The sequence below is a fragment of the Cervus canadensis genome, chromosome 32, assembly GCF_019320065.1.
Source record: "Cervus canadensis isolate Bull #8, Minnesota chromosome 32, ASM1932006v1, whole genome shotgun sequence".
NCBI lineage: Eukaryota > Metazoa > Chordata > Mammalia > Artiodactyla > Cervidae > Cervus > Cervus canadensis.
This window is the reverse complement of record NC_057417.1, coordinates 19,202,627-19,223,408: the sequence shown is the minus strand read 5'-3', so window position 1 is coordinate 19,223,408 and position 20,782 is coordinate 19,202,627. Positions and strand designations below refer to the sequence as shown.

Here is a 20,782-nt window from a genome sequence, read left to right as displayed (position 1 = left end):
GGAATGAGTCCAACACTCTTAAGTGGTGAGTGAGTGGAACAGATGCTAAGTGAGCTACCACGATGTCTGCTTCAGGCACAGCTGGATCCAGGTGGTCAAGTGATTGATCAGGAACCCAGTCATTCTCTCCCCACTTCCGACCCCATTCTCTGTGTCAGCTCTACTCATACGCAACTTCTCCCCAGGTGGTAGCAAACTTGGTCACCAAGCCCTGTTCTGGGCTTGCATGCTGTGCTGTGACTTCAGTCATTTTTGACTCTTTGAGACCCTATGGGCTATAGCTCGCCAGGCTTCTCTGTCCATGGGATTCTCCAGGCAAAAATACTGGAATGGGTTGCCATGCCGTCCTCCAGGGGATCTTCCCAACCCAGGGATCTCTTACCTCTCCTGCAGGGGTAGGCAGGTTCTTTACCTCTAGCCCCACCTTGGGGAAAACTAGTTCTAGGCTTACATGTTACAAATGTAGCAATACCAGAAGAGAGATGGCCTCTTTCCAGTATTGCCAGCCAAAATCCTGGATATAACTTTCATTGGATTAACTTAAGTCACCTGACCATACTGCAACCAATGATTTACACCCCGAGGGGACTGTTCTAATTGGTCCGGCCTGAGTCACGTGGTGCAGTGGGTGGGGTTGCCCCAACCACACTGCTGGACAGAGAGATGGAGGAGAGATCCTCTAATGGGAAACTGGGGGTGGGGCATGAGTAGAGTGAGCTGTTATCAAAAGGAGGACTGTGCCCTGGAAAGACAAGTGACCATAGTCTGTTCCACAGGGTATCCGTGGTCTGGTTTTGGACCTTAAGGAGCATTCATCCACTCAGGCATTTAACACATTAGCTGAGTGAGCACTCATTCAGGGGCATCTGGTGCTGGGGCGCCTAGCTACTGAGGAGGGTTCAGCAGTGGCTGAGACAGCGTTCTAACAGGAGTACAACAGGTAGACACGCTATCCATTGAACCATGCTATGATGTTTGGGTGGTTGGGGGGAATCACAGACAGCCATGGAAGCACAAGAAGGGGTCCCTGACCCAGCTTCCCTTGGGGAGGGTCCTCAGGGGAGAATCTGGCCAGACAAGCTGGTGGAGGAGGGAATAAGGTAGCTGCTGGACAAGGGGATGGCAGGTGCAAAGACTCGGCAGTGAGAGAGCATCTCTGGTAGAGATGGTCAGAATAGAGCAGAAAGAGCTATGATTAGGACCAGTGGGGACTCCTGCTGTATTTCTGCCCCTTTCTACTCTCTGCTTGGCCCTGCCCTCTTAAAGCTAAAGGCCTGTGCCTTAAAGCAGGAGCCCCCAAGCCCTGGGATCTAATGCCTGATGATCTGAGGTGGGGCTGATGTAATAATATTTGAAATAAAGTGCACAATAAATGTAATACACTTGAATCATCCCCAAACCATCCCCCTACTTCCCGGTCCATGGAAAAATTGTCTTCCACAAAACCAGTCCCTGGTGCCAAGAACGTTGGGGAGCGCTGCCTTAAAGGGACCTTGACTGGCCAACACAGACCCCGATGCCTTTAAGTAGAACAGTTGTGGGGAGTCAGCAGGAGGGAACCTCACAACAGTGTGTGAGGCAGGTGGTTCATGGAGGGGAAACTGAGGCACAGGGAACTTAAGTAGCCTGTCCAAGGTAATCCAGCTTGTGAGCAGCAGAGCTGGAATTTGAACCCAGACAGTCTGACTCTGCAGTCTACAGTCTCAAACTCTATATTCTGGACAGTGTGTGTGTGTGTGTGTGTGTGTGTGTGAGCTCAGTCATGTCTGACTCTTTGTGACCCCACGGACTGTAGCCCACCAGGTTTCTCTGTCCATAAGATTTCTCAGGCAAGAATACTGGCGTGGGCTGCCATTCCCTTCTCCAGGGAATCTTCCCCACCCAGGGATTGAACCTGCAACTCTTGCATCTCCTGCATTGGCAAGCAGATTCTTTACCACTAGCGCCACGTGGAATATCAACAACCTCAGATACACAGATGATACCACCCTAATGGCAGAAGGCGAAGAGGAACTAAAGAGCCCCTTGAGGAAGGTGAAAGAGGAGAGTGAAAAAGCTGACTTAAAACTCAACATTCAAAAAACTAAGATCGTGGCATCCCGTTCCATCACTTCATGGCAAATAGATGGGGAAAAAAAATGGAAACAGTGGCAGATTTTATTTTCTTGGGCTCCAAAGTCATTGTGGATGGTGACTGCAGCCCTGAAATTAAAAGATGCTTGCTCTGGGGATGGGGTAATAGAGAGATCATGTGTGTTTAGCACATGACACAGGTAAGTGCTCTGGAAACGCTAGTTTTCTTAATGTTACCGATACTGACATGAAATTTAACACTCACAATAACCCCCTGTTGTATATGTAGATGCTGAGACTCAGAAAGGTTGGGTCACTTGCCCAGGATTCAGAATCTCCTCCCCCCACGGGCCTCTCTTTCCAGCATCCGCTGGCCCTCCAACCTGGCGGGGAGCCCAGCCTGCTGTGTCGGCCACAGGAACCCTTCTTCCTCTGGAAGCCAGACCTCCTGCCCTCTTCCTCAGCTCCCCCTGGGCTGGCCTCCTGGGGGGCACCCAATTCCCATTTAACTTATTTAAGGCCGGGCCCCAGCCTGCGGCCCCTATTAGGGCTGATCCATTTCTCCTTGTCACCGAGGCCTGCAAGATGGATCAGCCCCATTTTTCATCCCTTGCATCTGGGGCCTTGCCAGGGCCGTGCAGTGTCATCTCGCTTGTTTAATATGTGTGAGGCCATTTGTCAAAATTCTGCCCCCACCCCCCACCAGGGAGGAGGCCAGCTCCATGGTGAGACAGCGCCAGCCTCTGTCTCCTGGCCCAGCTGGGGTGGAATAACCCCTGGGCTTGTAGTCCGGCACTTCTGAGGAGCTCAACCGATCTTGGGGACCAGCTTTTGAGAGCCATGTCTGCCCAGGAAGGTGAAGTTTCTGTGGCTGGGCATCCGCTAGCCTGGGTTCAGTCCTCACTTTGCTGGCTGGCGCTGGGAGCTTAGCTCAGGCTGTCAGTGGGACCGGCTTCTCAGGCATGGTGGCGGGGTCCCTGGAGAGTGTCCCAAGAACAAACATTCCCAGAGATTCAAATGGAAGCTGCAAGTATATTTTCTGAGCCTGCCTCAGAAGTCACTCAGTGTCACTTCTGCTGTGTTCTGATGGTCAAGAGCAAGGGATCGGGGCCAGAGGCAAGGATGAAGGGCTGCACAAAGCAGGAATCCCAGGAAGTGTGGCTCGGGGCCGGGGAGGGGGCATTAGCACAGAGAAGGTGCTCAGTGCGTGTTTTGTTATGAAAGGCAAGTGCCCCATCTTCCCTGAGTCTCAGCGCCTTCCTCTCTAGTGCAGGGATCATAGTACTGCGGGTCTGATGGCGTCCTTGTGAGCACCAGGTGGCACCCAGCTCTCAGAGTGCTTAGACACCAGAAGTGCTCTGTAAGTGGCAGTGATTACAAATGGTGATAATGACACGGGGGCCTTTGATAATGCCATGCTGGCTTTTTGAGAGGCACGTGATCCAGATGTCCAGAGGAGGGCATCTGGTGGGCATGCAGGCAATCCCTTGCACTCTGTTCTCCCCAGTCTCCCGAGACTTGGCTCCCAGGACTTTAGTGTTTCCTCGAGATCCAGCCCTGACTGCACCTTCTCCTTACTCCCCGACTCCCCTCCCCGAGTCTACCCCCTCACACACATTAAGCGGAAGAATCCCATCCCTGCCCTGTGCCCCAGGCCCTCCAGCTCTCCTGCCTGCTACTTTTTTCAGCTCTTTGTCTTAACTCTCTGCAGGTCCTCCTGTGACAGTGCCAAGGCAAGCCCCTGGGGACTGGGGTCGTAGGGACGCAGGCTGCTGCTTGGCTTGGGGAGGGGGTGGTTGAGGCCAAGGCCGGTCAGCACCTCCTTTGTCCCCGGCACGGCGGGACAAACCCCAAGCTGTTCATTCCTGCCATTGACCCCGACTTGGAGGGGTTGCCATGCCCACCTGTTGGATGAGGACACAAGCTCAGACAGGGCAAGAGTCCAGATCACATAGTTTCTGTGTGCTGGGCACAGCCTCAGAAGATACCACGTTACATGCAGCCCAGGGCTGAACCCAGCCTGTAGATATTTGTTTGACCTGCCACAGTGTTGTATTATTAAAAATTGCATTTATTTCTAAAATTCAGATTCGTAAGAATTTGACATAAAAATCCAGGTTTCTGGCTTCTCTTGACTATTGGAAGATATGTCCATGCCTCAGCCACATTGCCTCATGGCAGCGGGCAGCTTCAGCTGAGTAGAGGCTGCCCCTTTAGATGAATCACCTGCTTTCCACTTTACCCCAGTCCCCACTGCTCCCTATTGCCTTACCTTATCCACACTTTCCTCATTTGGTCATCTGCCTGACCCTGCAGGAATTGGAGTGTGTGACCCTTGCTTGGAATGTCAACATTTCCTGATGATGATGGGAGAATGGAAAGCTAGGATCACTTTCTACTTTTGTTTTGCATTTGGTCAAAATGGAGAGAGATGGGAAAAGGGCCCCTCCTACCCCAGCACATACAGTGAGACCCCCAGCCCTGAGCATTGACAGAACACTTGACAGAATGAGGGCTGGGGAACCTGCCATCATGGAGTTGTTGATTATAAACGCTGGATGCCCAGAGAGGTTAAGCAGTTTGTCCTGGGTCACACAGCAAAGGAGTGGCAAGTTAGGCCAGGTCCCAGGAGGGTGGCGCCTCTCTGTTTGCTTCTGGGGCCCATCTGTGTGTCATGTGGTGGCCTCACTACCGCCCTCCTCTCTTCCTCTCCCCTCCTCTTCAATCTCCCTGACCCTGTGGAAACAGCAGTCTAGCCCTCTCCCTCTCTGGGGACCCCAGGCTGCCCTGCCCTCTCTGCATTTCCGCAAGTTGACCCCTTGCAGTGGGAGAGGGGGTTTCTGGAAGAGCCTTGGCTACAAAGAGCCACTGCAGTGGGTGTTTGCTGGTGTTACCGAGAGGCTGTGTTGGTCAGCGGAAAGCTCTCACTCTTACTTGTATCCCTGAAGCAGGTGGCACTGGCCTTGTTTTCTGCAAGACCAGAGTGGGGAGAGAGCAGTGTGGTGCCCAAAGATACCCTGATGCCATGGTGTGGACCAGCTGGGCCCCCAGAACCTGCCGGCATCACCTCTGGGTCTCTTCATTCACGGGCACCAAGGGTGGCCTAAATTAGAAGCATTTGTGCCTTGTCCTGTCCCACATGGTGACTCTGTGCCCATCTGGCCTGAAGGTGGGCAAGGACTGCCTTCCTCAGTGACCAGAGGACAGAGAGTTCACTGACAGCCACCCCCACTACCCGCCCCCCCATCAGTATCACAGTGTCCACTCTGTCCTTGTCGCCAAAAACCAGGTCAACCACCCACGTACCTCACTGTACCAGTCCAGCCACGTAAGCTGCAAACCCAAGCAGGCATTCCGCCCTCGAGGTTTTCAGCCTGTGCTTAGCGTGTGGGCCTGGGAGCCCGGGGGTTTGGGCAATGGGGAAATTGAAGACTCACAGATGCAGCCCTGAGCCCCTCACCCATATCAACACCAGAACATGGGCTTCTGTGGTGGTCTAGTGGTTAAACATCTGCCTGCCAATGCAGGGGACACAGATTCGATCCCTGGTCCGGGAAGATCGCACATGCCGTGAAGCAACTATTGCCTGTGCTCCAAAACTACTGAACCCGCGTGCTACAACCACTGAAGCCCATGTACCTAGAGCCTGTGCTCTGCAACAAGAGAAACCACTTTCAATGAGAAGTCCGTGCACCACAATGAACAGTAACCCTGCTCACTGCAACTGGAGAAAGCCCATGCGCAGCAACAAAGACCCAGTGCAGCCAAAAATAAATAAAATCAAAAGAAACAAAAAACCATCCTGCGGCTCTACCCTACTTGTGCCAAGTTTAGGTCTTGCCTTACCGGACTGTAATAAGGCACCCAACTGCACCCCCACATCCAGCTGGACTGGCATCAGAGTAGAGAGCTGTGGCTTTCACCTTGCTTGACTCTAATAAGCCCCATGCACCTCCAAGTGTCTATAGAGGTCGCATGGGGAGCCCGGACTCCCTCCCAGGAGGCAGTAAGAAGGTGCCCCTCCCCATCCCTGCTGAGGTGGTGTCAGAGGAGAAGTAGTGGAGAGTCAGGGTTGTCACCACAGCTGGGGAGGGGGGTGGGATGATGAAGTCATTCCTTCCCCTGTGGTATCAAGTGGAGGCAAACTGGGGAGCCATAATGAGCCATTCCTGCCCTTCCCAACCAGAGTGGTAGCTACAGAGGCTTCAGGGGGTCAGAACTAATCACCCCTGCCCAGCAGTAACCAGGAACCTTTCCACCTTGAATGTCAGCGGTGGCCCAGTGGGAAGCCTGGATTTCTACTCTTACCTGGCACTTACAAGGCGGTGTTCCCCCTTCCTTTGTCAGAATGGTGTCAGAGCAAGTCGGCTAAAGCAGAAGGTTTAAACAAGATCCAGAGTCTCATAAAAAAAATACCCCAAATCTCAAGGTTGCCACTAAAAATCACTGACCATATGAAAGCTTTGGAAAATCTCAGCCTGAAAGTAAAAATATACTCCACAGATCCCGATACTGAGTTAACAGAGATGTTACAATTATCTGAGAAAGATTCTAAAGTAATCATTATTAAAATGCTTCTGCAGGCACCCTTGAAACAAATGAAAAAAATAGAAAGTCTTAGGAAAGAACTAGAAGATGTAAAAAAGAAATGAGTGGAAGTTTTAAAACTCAAAAACACAATAACTGAAATAAAAACTTAATGGGTGGGCACAACAGTAGACTGGAGAATCAGAGGAAAGAATCAGTGAACCTGAAGATAGAAGTTACCCAATGTGAACAACAGAGAAAACAGACTTTTAAAAAATGAACAGAGCCTCAAGGATCTTTGGGACTATAGCAGAAGATCTAACATTGAACTACCAAAAGGGAAGAGGCAAGAGTGTGCTGAAAAAGTACTCAGAGAAATAATGGCTGGAAAAGTCTCCAATTTTGTAAAAGGTATAAATGTAAGAGTCAAACTGAGTGGATAGCCAAACAGTATAAACTCAGGATAAGTTTGTCTATGAACATCATAGATAAACTGTTTTTTAAAAAACTAAAGTCAAAGAAAAAAGTATTGAAAGCAGCAAGAGTGAAACACTACCTTAACTGTGCTCCAACATGTACACTCTTTGTGACTCCGTGGACTACCAGGCTCCTCTGCCCGTGGAATTTTCCAGGCAAGAACACTGGAGTGGATTGCCATTGTCTACTACAGGGGATCTTCCTAACCCAGGAATTGAACCTGTGCCTCTTACGTCTCCTGCATTGGCAGGTGGATCCTTTGCCACTAGTGCCACCTGGGAAGCCCTCCTTAGCTGTGTGTGCTCAGCTGCTTAAGTCGTGCTATGGATTGTAGCCCCCCAGGCTCCTCTGTCCATGGGGGTTCTCCAGGCAAGAGTATTGGAGTGGTTTGCCATGCCCTTCTCCAGGGCATCTTCCCAACCCAGGAAGTGAACTCACATCTTTTTACCACCCCACCCCCCCGAATTGGCAGACATGTTCTTTACCACTAGCATCATCTGGGAAGCCCTTAACTGTAGGGAAAACCAGTTTAAACAGGGGGTTTGGCATCAGAAACAATGGAGCTAGAAGGAAGTGATATGATGTTTCAAGTGCTGAAAGAAAAAACCCATCAATTTAGAATTCTGTTTCTAGCAAAAATATCCTTTAGGAAAGGGAAGGAGGAATCAAAACATTCTCAGAGGGAGGAAAACTAAGAAAAGTTGTTGGCAGACCTATCCTGAAAGAATGGTCAAAAAAAGTTCTCTAAATAGAAAAAAAAAATTTAAGAAGAAATCTTGGAACATTAGGAATAAAAGAACATTTTTACTTTTCCTCTTGAGTTTTCTGTCATGCATGATGATTGAAGCAAAAATTATAACATGGCCTGATGTGGTTCTAAATTACTCAGGAGGAAATATTTAAGGCAATTATATTATTAATGGGAGAAGATTAAGGGGCATAAAGGGAAAACGACATGATCATATCAATCAATGCAGAAAATTTTTTGACAAAATTCAACCTCCATTCATGATTTTAAAAAACTTGCAGAAAGCTCGGAATAGAGAGAAACTACTTCAACTTGATAAAGAGCATCTACAAACACCTACAGCTAACATTATACTTAATGTTGAAAGATTGAATGCTTTCTCCCTAAGACTGTAAACACCACTGTTGCTCAGCATAGTGCTAGAAGTTCTTGCTAGTGTAGTAAGTCATGAAAAGTAAATAAAAGGCATAGAGAGTGAAAAGGAAGAAATAAACTACACCTATTTGCAGATGACATGATTGTCTATGTAGAAAAATCTAAGAAGTCTGTGCCTCCCCAAAATGCCTAGACCTAATAAATGAGTTCAGTTTGGTGTCAGGATACAATATAAAAATAGAAAAAAATTATATTTCTATAAGCCAGCAAAATCAGTTGGACAACAAAAGTAAAAAATGCAATATCATGTACACTTCAAAAAGTGAAAGAGACATAAAACATCTATAGGATTTGCATGTCAAAACCCACAAAATGCTAATGAAAGAAATCAAAGAAGATGTAAATAAATGGAGAGACACACCATGTTCGTGGTAAAGATGTTGATTCTCAAGTTGGTATAGAGGTTTAATGCAATTCCCATTAAAATCTCAGCAATATTTCATGTAGGTTTAGACAAGATTATTCAAAACTTGTTAGGAAAGGCAAAAGAACTAGGGGGGCTAAAACAATTTTGAGAGAGAAGAATAAAGTGGGAGGAATCAGTCTACCCAATTTCAAGACTTACTATTTAGCTACAGTAACCCAGACTGTGTAGTATTGGTGGAAGGATAGGCATGCAGATCAATGGAACAAAATAAGGAACCCAGAAACAGACCCACACAAATATGGCCCACTGATTTTTGACAAAGGTGTCAATCCAGTCAGTGGAACAGGGAATAACTTTTTCAACAAATGGTACTGGACCAATTTATAGTCACAGGCAAAAAAAAAAAAAAAAGGAAAAAAGAAATCAGTCTTTATCTAAACTCCTTACCTTATATAAAAAGTAACTCAAAATAGATCATGGCCCTCAATATAAAATGTAAAACTATAAAATTTTTAGAAAAAACATGAGAAAAATCTTTGGGATTTAGACCTGGCAAAGAGTTTTTAGACTTGACATCAAAAGCATCAAAGGAAAACTTGATAAAATGGAGTTCATCAAAATTAAACACTTTTCCTCTGTGAAAAATCTTGTTAAGAGGTTGAGAGGATAAGCTACAGACTGAAAGAAACTTTTGGAAACCACATATTTGACAAAGAACCAGTCTCTAGGATATAGAAAAACACTCAAAACTCAACAGTAAATAACAACAGCAAACAATCCAATTATAAAGTGGGCAAAAAAAAAAAAAAAAGTGAACAGCCATTTTACCAAAGAGGACACACAGATGGCAAATAAGCAAATGAAAAGATGTTCAACACCATTAGCCATTAGGGAAATGCAAATGAAAGCCACAGTGAGATATTTCTACATGTCTCTCAGAATAGCTAACATTAATAAATAGTGACAACACTAAAAGCTGGTGAGGGTGTGGAACAACTCATACATTGCTCTAGGAATTCTGTTCAGCAATATAAAGGAACAAACGCTTGATACACACAACTTGGATGAATCTCCAGAGAATTATGCTGAGCAAAAAAAAGGCAATCCCAAACATACATATTGTATGATTCCATGAATATAACATTCTTGATGAGTGGCTGCTGGAGGTTGGGAAGCATGTGGGTGTGACTGTAAAAATGGCAACAGGAGGGATCACTGTGGTAATGGATGAAAGCTTTTTGTATCTTGATTGTATTGATGTCAGTATCCTGCCTGATACTATATTTTTAAGGTATTACCATGGGTGACTCAGATGGTAAAGAATCTGCTTGCAATGCAGGAGATGCAGGTTTGATCCCTGGGTTGGGAAGATTCCCCTGGAGGAGGAAATGACAACCCACTCCAGTACTCTTGCCTGGAGAATCCCATGGTCAGAGGAGCCTGGCGGGCTACAGGCGATGGAGTCGCAAAGAGTTGGACATGACTGAGCAACCAACACTTTCACCTTTTTACTTTCGCCATTGGGGGAAACTGGGTAGAGTACACAGGGCTCTCTCTGAATTATTTCTTACAATTGCATGTGAATTTATAATGATCTCAAAATAAAACATTTAATTAAAAAACAAGGAATAAAAAATAATAGATAAAAGACACAAGAGAAGTACAGGGTGTTTTGAGGACTGTGGTGAGATTAAATAGGCATTATGTGATAGAACAGGGCTTCACTGATGGCTCAGTGGTAAAGAATCGCCTGCCAATGCAGAAGGCTCGGATTTGATCCCTGGATCGGGAAGATTCCCTGGAGAAGGAAATGGCTACCCAATCCAGTATTCTTGCCTGTGAAATTCCATAGACAGAGGAATTGGGCAGGCTACAGTCCATGGTGTCGCAAAAGAGTCGGACATGACTTAGTGACTAAATGACAACATGTGATATTAATAGAATTCAATGCTCCACCTTGGTCAGCTCCTCACAGTTGAGAATTAGACCTGTTCAGTTAAGATCCCTGGTTATAAAGACTAGAAAATCACTTCAAAAGGAACTTATGCAAAAGAAGGGAATTTATAGAAAGTAATTGTATAAGAACTTTTGTTGCCAATGACAGAAACCCAATTCAAACTGGCTTGAGGGGGAAAAAAAATCCAAAAAAGGAATTTGGGCTCCTACAATATAATTGCGAGTCCAGGAATAATGGCTTCGAAGATCTAGCTCCTTTTTGTGGCTCTGCTTCCTTCTGAGTCAGCTTCATCCTCAGCCTGCGGGGTGGTGCCTTATGGGCTCCAGCAGCTCCTGACTCAAATCTCACCAGCATGGTACCCCAGGAAAAAAGATGAACCCTGTTTTCCAATAGCATAAGCAAAAGTCCTGGGGTTGAGTCTCAATAGGCTGACTTGAGTGTCCAGGCTTGTCCCTGAATTACTGTGGCTAGAGGGAAATGACACTCGTTGGCCAGGCCTGGGTCATGCAGGCACCCCTGAAGGGTGGGGGTGAAGCCAGCCCCACACAAATTGCATCACCAAAGAGGAGGGGAGTCTTGGTTCCTTTACAGAATGGGTGCTGGTCAGGCCAAACCAACAGACATATACTCATGGAATTCCAGAAATAGCCCGCTTCTTCATTTTCCATCCTCAAGCATGGGTGTCCATCACTCTAGTTCAAACAGACATCCCAGATTAAGCTGGAACTTTCAGATTCATTGCTCAGAAGAGAGAGTATCTGATTGGACTAGCGTTGGCCAGATGTTCAGCTCTCCTCCAATCATCTATGAACAGTAGGGTGGGGTCACCTGCTGGGTCCTTTGATGGACAGGGCAGTTCTTAAAGGGGCCAGATGGATACTCCAAAGCTGCCTATTATAGATGCTCAGAGTTTTTGGAAGATCTAAATTAGTTCCTGATAAAAGAATAGGGCAATCTACTAAAGCAGGGGTCCCCAACCTCCAGGATCTAATGCTTGATGATCTGAGGTAGAGCTGATGTAATAGTACAAATAAACTGTATAATATGTATACATAATGTGTATAAGTGTATAAAATGTAATAATATTCTTGAATCATCTGCAAGTCATCCCCCCACCTCTAGTTGGTGGAGAAATTGCCTTCCACAAAACTGGTCCCTGGTGCCAAAAAGGTTGGGGACCACTGTTAACTAAACAATTTGGCGATAAGGGGTATATGATGATGGGAGGGGGGTGGTCCCTGAGAAAAAAGGCTGAATCCTCAGGGTTCCCCTTGTTTTCCTTCTGGGCACTCCAGGGCTGACAAGGAGAAGAGCAGTGGGTGTGGGAGGTGGACTGCGCTGACCTTGAGGAAGGCAGGGTGGTCATGTGAAGACACCCAGTGGGTGGCAGGCGAAAGGGGAGGCTGGGGGCCCTTAGACAGTGCAGGCTTGGGAATGATAAAACTGATGTGGGGGAAATCAGTTATTAGGGAAGAGACTGGGAACTAGGGACTGTGAGCCACACCAGGCGTACCTGGAGCGAGGAGGGTACCCCCCTCCTTGTTCTGCGTGTTACTGCATGGTCTTGATCAGAGGAATCGGGCAGGAATGTCTAGAATGGGCAGGCGGGCAGAGAAGACCAGCACCCTCGCCAGCTGACTCTCCTAGCTCCACAGCCCGCTTCCTTTCTTTCCAGATGTGGATAGGACAGGTTCTCTGGCTCTGGTTGGCTCGACATCCACATCCGATGAATGCAGCCAAGAATCCCCAGCTGTGCACAGAAGGAAGTGTGAGCCGAGAGCCTTAATCTAACAGAGAAAGAACTTGGAAACCAAGACAGCTAGAATGGGTAGTCAGGATGTTGATAATAGTGATGACAGTGATGAGGCAAACCTTTCTTGAGAGCCTACTATTTCCAGACCCTGTTCTAAGACACTTTAAATGGATCCTCTCCTTGAATCCTTGCAACAGCCCTGTGACGTGGTACTCTGTGGGGTAGACAGGTGAAGCACCTTGGCAAAGGTCACTTGTGAACAAGGGTAATTTAACCAGGTACCAGGAAACTGGCTCCCATCCACTTCCCCGTCATCAGCTCCAATTAACTTCCTGATACCCCTCACTCTGGCACCCTACACTTTGTGGAATGCTTCCTGTTGCCTCTTGTCTCTATGTCTTAGCACACGCTTTTCGGTCTTCCTGGAATGCTGGTCCCCTGGCAAACTCTCACTCATCCTCCAAGACCCAGTGCAAGCATGGTTGTGTTCTGGTCAGTTTCCCTGATGCCAACCTGTGGATGGAATGACTCTTGCCTCCCAGTACTGAACTCCGTCGTGTCTGTATCACAATATCCAGACAGTGCTGCCTCCCAAGCCAGACCGGGAATGGGGACCAAGGCTTGCTTCTCTCTGCGGCAGCCCTGATTCAGGTCTGGATGTCTGGTGGGTGTGGTTCTCTGTCCCCTGCCCACCCTGACTGTGGCATCTCTCTCCTCGTCTCTTGGCAGCCTGGCGTGGGGCTCCTTTACCTGCTGCATGGCAGCCTCTGTCACCACGCTCAACTCCTACACCAAGACGGTCATTGAGTTCCGGCACAAGCGCAAAGTCTTTGAGCAGGGCTACCGGGAGGAGCCGACCTTCATAGACCCTGAGGCCATCAAGTACTTCCGGGAGAGGTCAGTGCACATGGGGTCACCTCTGGCCAACACCGGGAATCGGAAGCCCAAGACCCAACCTCAGTGGCCACAGGGCTCCAGTTGAAAAACTAGAATGGTTGGACAGAAGTGTTCTGGGGGGTCATGGAGTAGAAGGGGCAGGCCGGGTGAGGCAGAGTTTGGACTCCACTATGTTGAAATTTCTGGGGTATTTAATATTTTATGGGGCATGAGGTTGACTTTGTCTGATGTGATCAGAGCCTGAGAAATTAAGAAGGGAATCAAGTTTGAGTGTTTGCTCTTTGGCTCCATGATTTTTGGAACCAAGGTAGGGTCACAGAGATGCTGAACTAAGGTTTCCTTCTTGGACTCTGTCATAGCACTGAGTGAAAAAAGGACTCAGCATGAGATTGGTGATGACAGACAGAGAAGGCTTCCTCAAAGTCAGGGACCACATCTGATCACCTGAGTCCTTACAGACCAGCTGGCAACAGAGGAGGTGACAGTGAATGGTGGGTGGATGTATGGCTGGATGGATGATTGGGTGGATGGATGATGGAAGGATATACAGATGTATGTGTGTATATATGGATGGATAGATGGTTGGGTGGATATATAGATGTATGTATTGATGGGTGGATGGATGGATGCTGGATCAATGATGGATGCTGGATGGTTGCATGGATGATGGATAAATGGATGCTGGATGGATGGATGCTGGATCAATGATGGACACGGATGGTTGGATGGACGATGGATGAATGGATGCTGGATGGATGGATGCTGGATCAATGATGGATGCTGGATGGTTGCATGGATGATGGATAAATGGATGCTGGATGGATGGATGCTGGATCAAGGATGGATGCTGGATGGTTGGATGGACCATGGATGAATGGATGCTGGATGGATGGATGCTGGATCAAGGATGGATGCTGGATGGTTGGATGGATGATGGATGAATGGATGCTGGATGGATGGATGCTGGATCAATGATGGATGCTGGATGGATGCTGGATGGATGAGTTGAAGGACAGGCAAGTCGTTATCATATTTCCTTGGACCATCCTTTTAATAAACTGCCTGTACCCAAATCTTTAATCATAGTCTGTTTGGGGGTGCTGATTGGACATGCACTAATGCCTTTAAGTGGCAGGGAACCGAACATGTCTCAGGACTGATGACAGAGTCTGAGGAGGAAGAGAGGGAGGGAGACTGTGAGGCTGGGCAGCACTGAGGAGTCGGACTCTCCATGGGGCACATGGAAGCGTTTCAAGCCAAGAAGTCTCATGGTGGGGGCCCCACAGGGACCACGCTCTGACCGCTACAGACCCCTTCATCTCTCCTTTGCCACCTGAGCCTCCTTTCTTGTCTCTGAACACTGCAAGTTCATCCCCACCTCAGGGCCTTTGCACCTGCCATGTCCCTGCCTGGAATCCTCACTGGCTGGCTCACTAAGGTCTCAGCTCAGATGTTACCTGCTCAGAGTGGCCTTCCTTAATCACTTAGTCTAAACTCACACACACACACACCCATACACCCTGTCCTAGTCCCTTCTTTATCCCATTGCTGTTTTTTCATAGCACCTACATAACCTGACATTATTCTATTTGTTTATTGGGAAGATCCCCTGGAGAAGGGAATGGCAACCCACTCCAGTATTCTTGCCTGGAGAATTCCATGGAGAGTGGAGCCTGGCAGGGCTGTAGTTCATGGAGTTGCAAAGAGTCAGACACGACTGAGCGACTCACACATACACATTGGTTTAGTAGTTTGTAGACCATGAGGTCTGGAGGGTTCTGCTATCTTCTTTCCCACTATGTTCTGAGCACCAAGTACTGGACCAGGTACCTCATAGGTGCTCATTTAACATCTGGGGGTTAGTTTGATGGGTGTGTATGTAATTGACTGACTTCTCTTTGGAGACCTCAGCCTGCCAGCTTGTAGGCGTTCAGCCCAAGCCCCACCATCATCGGGCAGATACAGCACCTTGTTCCTATATCAAAGTCTCAGGTCATGTGTCCAGGTCCAGGCCAATCGGTTGTGCCCAGGGAACTCAGGACAGCTTGGCACACAGGCCCGCCTCACCCATGGCTGTGGACAGAGCGCGTCCACCAGGAAGGTGGCGATGACTGGCAGAGCGCGGGACTCATAGACACTCAGGAAATGTTTACAGCGGCCAGTGAGCAGCCTGGTGTTGAAAGTGGCCCCATTATCACTGCCTCTGTGTCACCTCGGCTGTGGGAGAGCCCGGGGCATCCGTAGACGTCCTCGTTTTGTTGAGGCAAAAGACAGGACCTCTATGCACCTCATCAACAAGAAGCTGCCGTTTGCCGGTCCCTCATCGCTCAGGCCCCAACGACGTGGGAGAAGATAAATGCTTCCCAGCATATGTGCGGAATATCACTTTACACGTTCATAACTTGAACATTATGCAGAGGTTCATCAAATTTTATTTCCCTTCCTCTCCAAGGAGAACATTTCAGCTTAGCTGGGCTGTTCACTTTTTTTTTTTTCGGTGCCTTCCCTACAAAGAGCTCAGAGCCCACAGACAGATGTCTGCTCAGATCTGCAAGGGGCCCAGCTGCAGGGCTAAACTCCTGCAGGGGCCAGAGTCCTTGAGACCAAAGCCAGGGACATGAGAGAAGAGATCCTTGACCCCACCTGCCCATGTTTCTTAATCCCTGGGCCCCAAGGGGTGGCTATGGGAAGCACAGGGGTTTGGGAGTCCCCTGATCTGAATTTTCCAGTTCTGTTGCCTGACTGCTGTGTGACGTGGGGCAAGTAACTGAGTCTCTCTGGGCTGGTTTCTTCTCACCCACGGTAGGAGAGAGCCCAGAGCTCTCAGCATCTCGGGAAGCTTCAAATTGGATGGCCCAGGAAAGGTGGCTAGCGCAGTGTGTGGCTTAGGAGGGCATTTTATCTGTGGCTTCCTGTCCCTTCTGCTACTGATACAAAGTATAAAACTCGGTAATGACGAGCTTAGGACAGAGCCCAAGACAGTGCAGTAGACATTGGGCATCTAATAATCATGTTAATAACCACAGCAATTGGGTGGGTGCGGTGTCAGGCGGGCTGTGAATACAGAAGAGGGGTGTGGGGTCAGACATGTCTGGGAGAGGGTGCAGGTTTTCTCAGATGACGCCCCCTGCCCCTGCCATTCCTGCCATCGGGAGAGGAGCCCCTGACTGAGGACAAGATGGGACCCTGTGGGGGTTGCTGGGGCAGGAGGGCCTGGACTGCTGCCCCCCCACCATCACACCCCACCCTTGTCCTGTTGGATTTTTCTTTGCAGGAGCAGAGGTGTGACTGGGCAGATTCTAAACTGTTTTTCAGAGTTTTGCAATGTAGTGGTGTGTGGAAGAAAGGTATGGGTGTGTGTGCACACGTGTGTGTTGGGCTTGTCAGGGAGGCTGAACCTGCACGCCCTGACTCTGAGCGGCCTATGCCAACTCTGAGAAAGATCTGGGATTAAACCCTCCCAGCCTCACCCTGCCTGTTGGCCCCAAGGAGGGCGGCTTAATGGGGCCTCCCAGGGGAGGGGCGGAAGCTGCAGGGTGAAAAGTTAAATATTTGCAGATCGGGGCTTTCGTGAATGCTTGATGTTCAGATATGGTTTAACAACACGGGAAGGAAATGAGACCCTGTTGGATTGGACTCCAGGGGGAATTCAACTGAGCAAACATCCCGCCTTCCTTGGGGAAGCTGCAGGGGGTGGGTTCAGCTCAGTCAGTCCAGTTCAGTCGCTCAGTCACGTCTGACTCTTTGCGACCCCATGGACTGCAGCACGCCAGGCTTCCCTGTCCAGCACCAACTCCGGGAGCTTACTCACACTCATGTCCATTGAGTCGGTGATGTCATCCAACCATCTCATCCTCTGTTGTCCCCTTCTCCTCCTGCCTTCAATCTTTCCCAGCATCAGGGTTTTTTCAAATGCGTCAGTGTTTCGCATCAGGTGGCCAAAATATTGGAGCTTCAGTTTCAGCATCAGTCCTTCCGATGAATATTCAGGACTGATTTCCTTCAGGATGGACTGGTTGGATTTCCTTGCAGTCCAAGGGACTCAAGAGTGGATGGGTGGGAGCGAGCAAAAGCCTGGGGCTTCAGGGAAGGCAGCTTCTCCCTGCTGTCCCCACGCCGCCCTGCCCCAGGATCAGATCTCCCAGTCATCCCCTTGCTCCGAGGCACAAGGCGCCCATCCCGGTCTCTGAACTTCCAAGTTCATTCGCTTTGTTTACTGGCCTCCTCCCACGCATGCGCAAATGGCAGGCGCACGGCTCTTTCTTGGCTCTCGCTCCGCGGCTGACACCTGGAACCACAGGGGCTCAACAAGTTATTAACTCCGCGTAATAATTATATTGTTAATTATAGTGGTGCAGTTCCCCCTCCCCGCCCCGCCCCGTTCGAGGGCCTTGCCTGTACGCTCTCACTCAATCCCATGGAAGACGCGAGGAAATAAACCCAGGCTGGAATAAACCTTGCAATTTATTAGCTGAGGGTCCCCAGGTGAATCACTTCACCTCGGAGACCTCCAGCCTCTTCCGTCACCTGCCCAGCCACCTGGCTCTGGTCTACGGAGCGCAGCAAAACACCCTGGGTGCTGCGATGGGGTCTCCTGGAGGTGACCTCAGGTGGGGAGCTTGGCACCACCCTGGGGGAGGCAGAGGATAGAAAAGCCTTCACAGGTGAGGTCTCGAACCAAGTTTCTGTTTATTTTTATTACTTACTATTATTATTTAGCCTACTTGTGGGATCTTAGTTTCCTGACCAGGGGCTGAACCCAAGCCACCTGCATTGCAAGCACGAAGTCCCAACGGCTGGATCACCAGGGAAGTCCCAAGCCAAGTGTTTAAAGGCAGGGCCAGCACTCCTGGCCAGGCGGGTGGGAGGTGGGGGGACATGCTCCCAGGCAGAGGCAACAGTGAACAAAGGCCAGACAGGCGACAAACAAGGCTATTTAGGAAAATCTAAGCAGTGTGGTGTGATTTGAGAGTGGGGAACTGGTGGGAGTCCGGCCTGGGTGCTCATCTCTCACCCTCCTGCAGTGTTTGGGGTGGGGTGCTGGCCCAGGGGCAGATTAGATGTTACTGGGGTGAGAAGGTGGCATGGGGACCCTCCCCAAACCTCCGTCCTGGGTGCTAGGCCTCATGGGGCTCCCTGTTCCTACCTGGGGAAGCAGGTGGACATAAATCATTTTTCACAGCAGAGGGCCACCCCCTCTTTACCCATCCCTGGGACCAGTGCAGAAAGGGCCACAAAGACCCCATTCCTCGCTGGCTCTGCTCTGGCTCCGGTATTCAGGGAAACTTTTTGAAGGGCTGGTCTCCACCTCCTCACCTCCCACTCATAGCTTGACCTATTGCAAGCTGCTCCCCACCCCCATCTCTGCAGAAAGAGCTTCCAGCTGCCCCGAGAATGGGCATACCCCTTTCCTCCTGTCCACCCTCTCCAAGCTCCTACCAGCCACTCTTCCAGGTCCTGGGTGCACTCTCCCAACCCCTCCTCCCTGTTCTGTTGAATGGTGATGCTCCCAAGATCGGTTCTAGGCCCTCTTTTGACATTGGCCTTTGCGGTCATGCACGCACCAGGACTTTTGTGTTCTTGGGCCCCTGCAGACCCCTGGCCCCACATCCAGCTGCCTCTTTGGTGTTTCCAGTCTGGATTCCCAAAGGCATCAAAAATCAACATGGTGGGACTTCCCTGGTGGTCCAGTGGTTAAGACGCCACGTTCCCAATGCAGGGCACACGGGTTCAATCCCTGGTCGGGGAACTAAGATCCCACATACCTCGTGGCATTGCCAAAAAATGATAAACATGGCCAGGACCCATTTAGGATGGTCTCCCCCCAAACTGGGTCCTGTTCTGCGCCCCTCTCCTTTCCTTCTCTATGCCTTCCCTGGGTAAGCAGACATCTGTACATCTTGCCCTTCATATCAGGACACCCCAAATCCAGTGCTTTCCCCCGTGGGTGGGTCACTTCTCTCCGTCTCCACTCCTGTCATCCTCATCCAGGGTGGCAGCTCTCACCTACTGGAGGGTGCTTTGCCCTTGGCATCTGTCTTCCCCCAGCAACCAAAGTCTCTTCTCTCTGCTGATGCGATCAGGGTGCCCCCACCCCCATCTGTCTGCTGAAACACCCCAGTGCCCCGCCCCCACAGCCCCAGGACAAAGGCCCAGCTCCTTGTGGTAACTTACAAGCCTCACCATGGACTGGCCCCCACCCCTCCCTGCTCAAGCCTCCCCTCCCCTGGAAGTTTCCCGGACAGGTCGTTCTTCTGCTTCTGTTGTAGCCTCAGGACAGCTGTCCTCTTCACTTGGGGTTTCCCCCTTCTTTGCCTTGTCGATTCTGGGCCTACAGATCTTACTTCAAGTATCCACCTTTTTTTTTTTTTTATCTTTTGGCCACACTAGAAGTGGTATTTTAGTGAACCCGCATCCCCTGCATTGGAAGTACAGAGTCCTAACCACTGGACTGCCAGGGAAGTCCCTTAAGCATCCATTCTGAACTGGACGGAATCCCCCATCCATTCTCTTCCATCACTGGCCACGTGTGCAAGCCCCACAGGGCTGGGATGCAAGTCCACTCCTTTTTAAATTCCCGAATACGGGTTGGATGGAGAGGGTGACAGAGAGCAGAAGGGCAGAAGCCTCTGGGGCAAGTTACTAGCCAGTCTGTTGGCCAAGGTGACCTTCACCCTCTGGGAGCTGCCACTGGATTTGCTTGCCCAACCTTTCTCCCGATTGCTACCGCCATGCTGAATGGCACCCTGCTCAGGTGGGCCCACCTCTGTGACTGCTTGCCTGGTCTTTCTCATTGTCCCCAAGGCTGGGCTGAGGAAGGGACTTCAGAGATAAGTCAGGTCTAGAGGTTTCCATGTTGTCGGGGGCCCCTGAAGCTCTTGAAGGCGGGGCTGGGATTGGGGGGTGGGTGGGAGTTCCATTAATGCTAGTGATCGTTTTTCTGAGTAATAATTTGTAGCCCATGCAGTTCCGAAAATAATCTCAAGGTGCTAATGTCTTGAGGTCTCTTTTTAAAACCCAATTTCAGAGATACGGGAGGTAAAACTGTCAACCGCACACAAAGATCAGGGGACGGTGCTGGCACTGTGGATATTTATCTTCCCTGTATTTTCCGGATGTTCTGTATCGTGAGCTTGCTTACAAAATGGCAAGAGAAAAAGAAAAAACCAGAGAGAGGCTCTTTCTAAAAAATCCATTTATTTCCCCGTCTTAGAATGGCACTTCTAATGGGATGTTATAGGATATTAATCTCCTATGCGTGGTCATTTATTTGCCAGATTTTCTTTTAATTTCATCCTTCATTCCATCATCAGTGCATCGTTTAAAAATCATTGTGTTCTTTCTCCCCTGTGACTGTTTCTTAGCCGTTTAACCTCTGAGACGTGTCCAATCACAGCTCCCTCTTCCCCGTCTTTTTCCACTCTCACTGCTTGAATACTACTTCTCAGTAATGCCTCACACCTTATTTGTCTTTATTGGGGTCCTTTGATGTCACTGTTTAGTCTCAAGAGGGGCGAGATGCCCAGAAATTGGAGATGGCGCTGTGGG

At 49.3% G+C, this 20,782-nt stretch overlaps 1 protein-coding gene across 4 annotated transcripts in view; it reads left to right on the top strand.

Moving 5' to 3' along the window:
- Positions 1-20,782, top strand: part of GSG1L (GSG1 like) — a 252,984-nt gene that overhangs the window by 210,493 nt on the left and 21,709 nt on the right. For 3 of the 4 annotated variants that reach the window (XM_043456573.1, XM_043456572.1, XM_043456576.1), the window contains one exon: positions 13,067-13,234. The exons of the other annotated variant lie outside the window; for it this stretch is intronic. In XM_043456573.1, the coding sequence (XP_043312508.1) occupies positions 13,067-13,234 (168 nt within the window). The remainder of the gene's footprint in view (positions 1-13,066; positions 13,235-20,782) is intronic. 4 annotated transcript variants of the gene reach the window in all.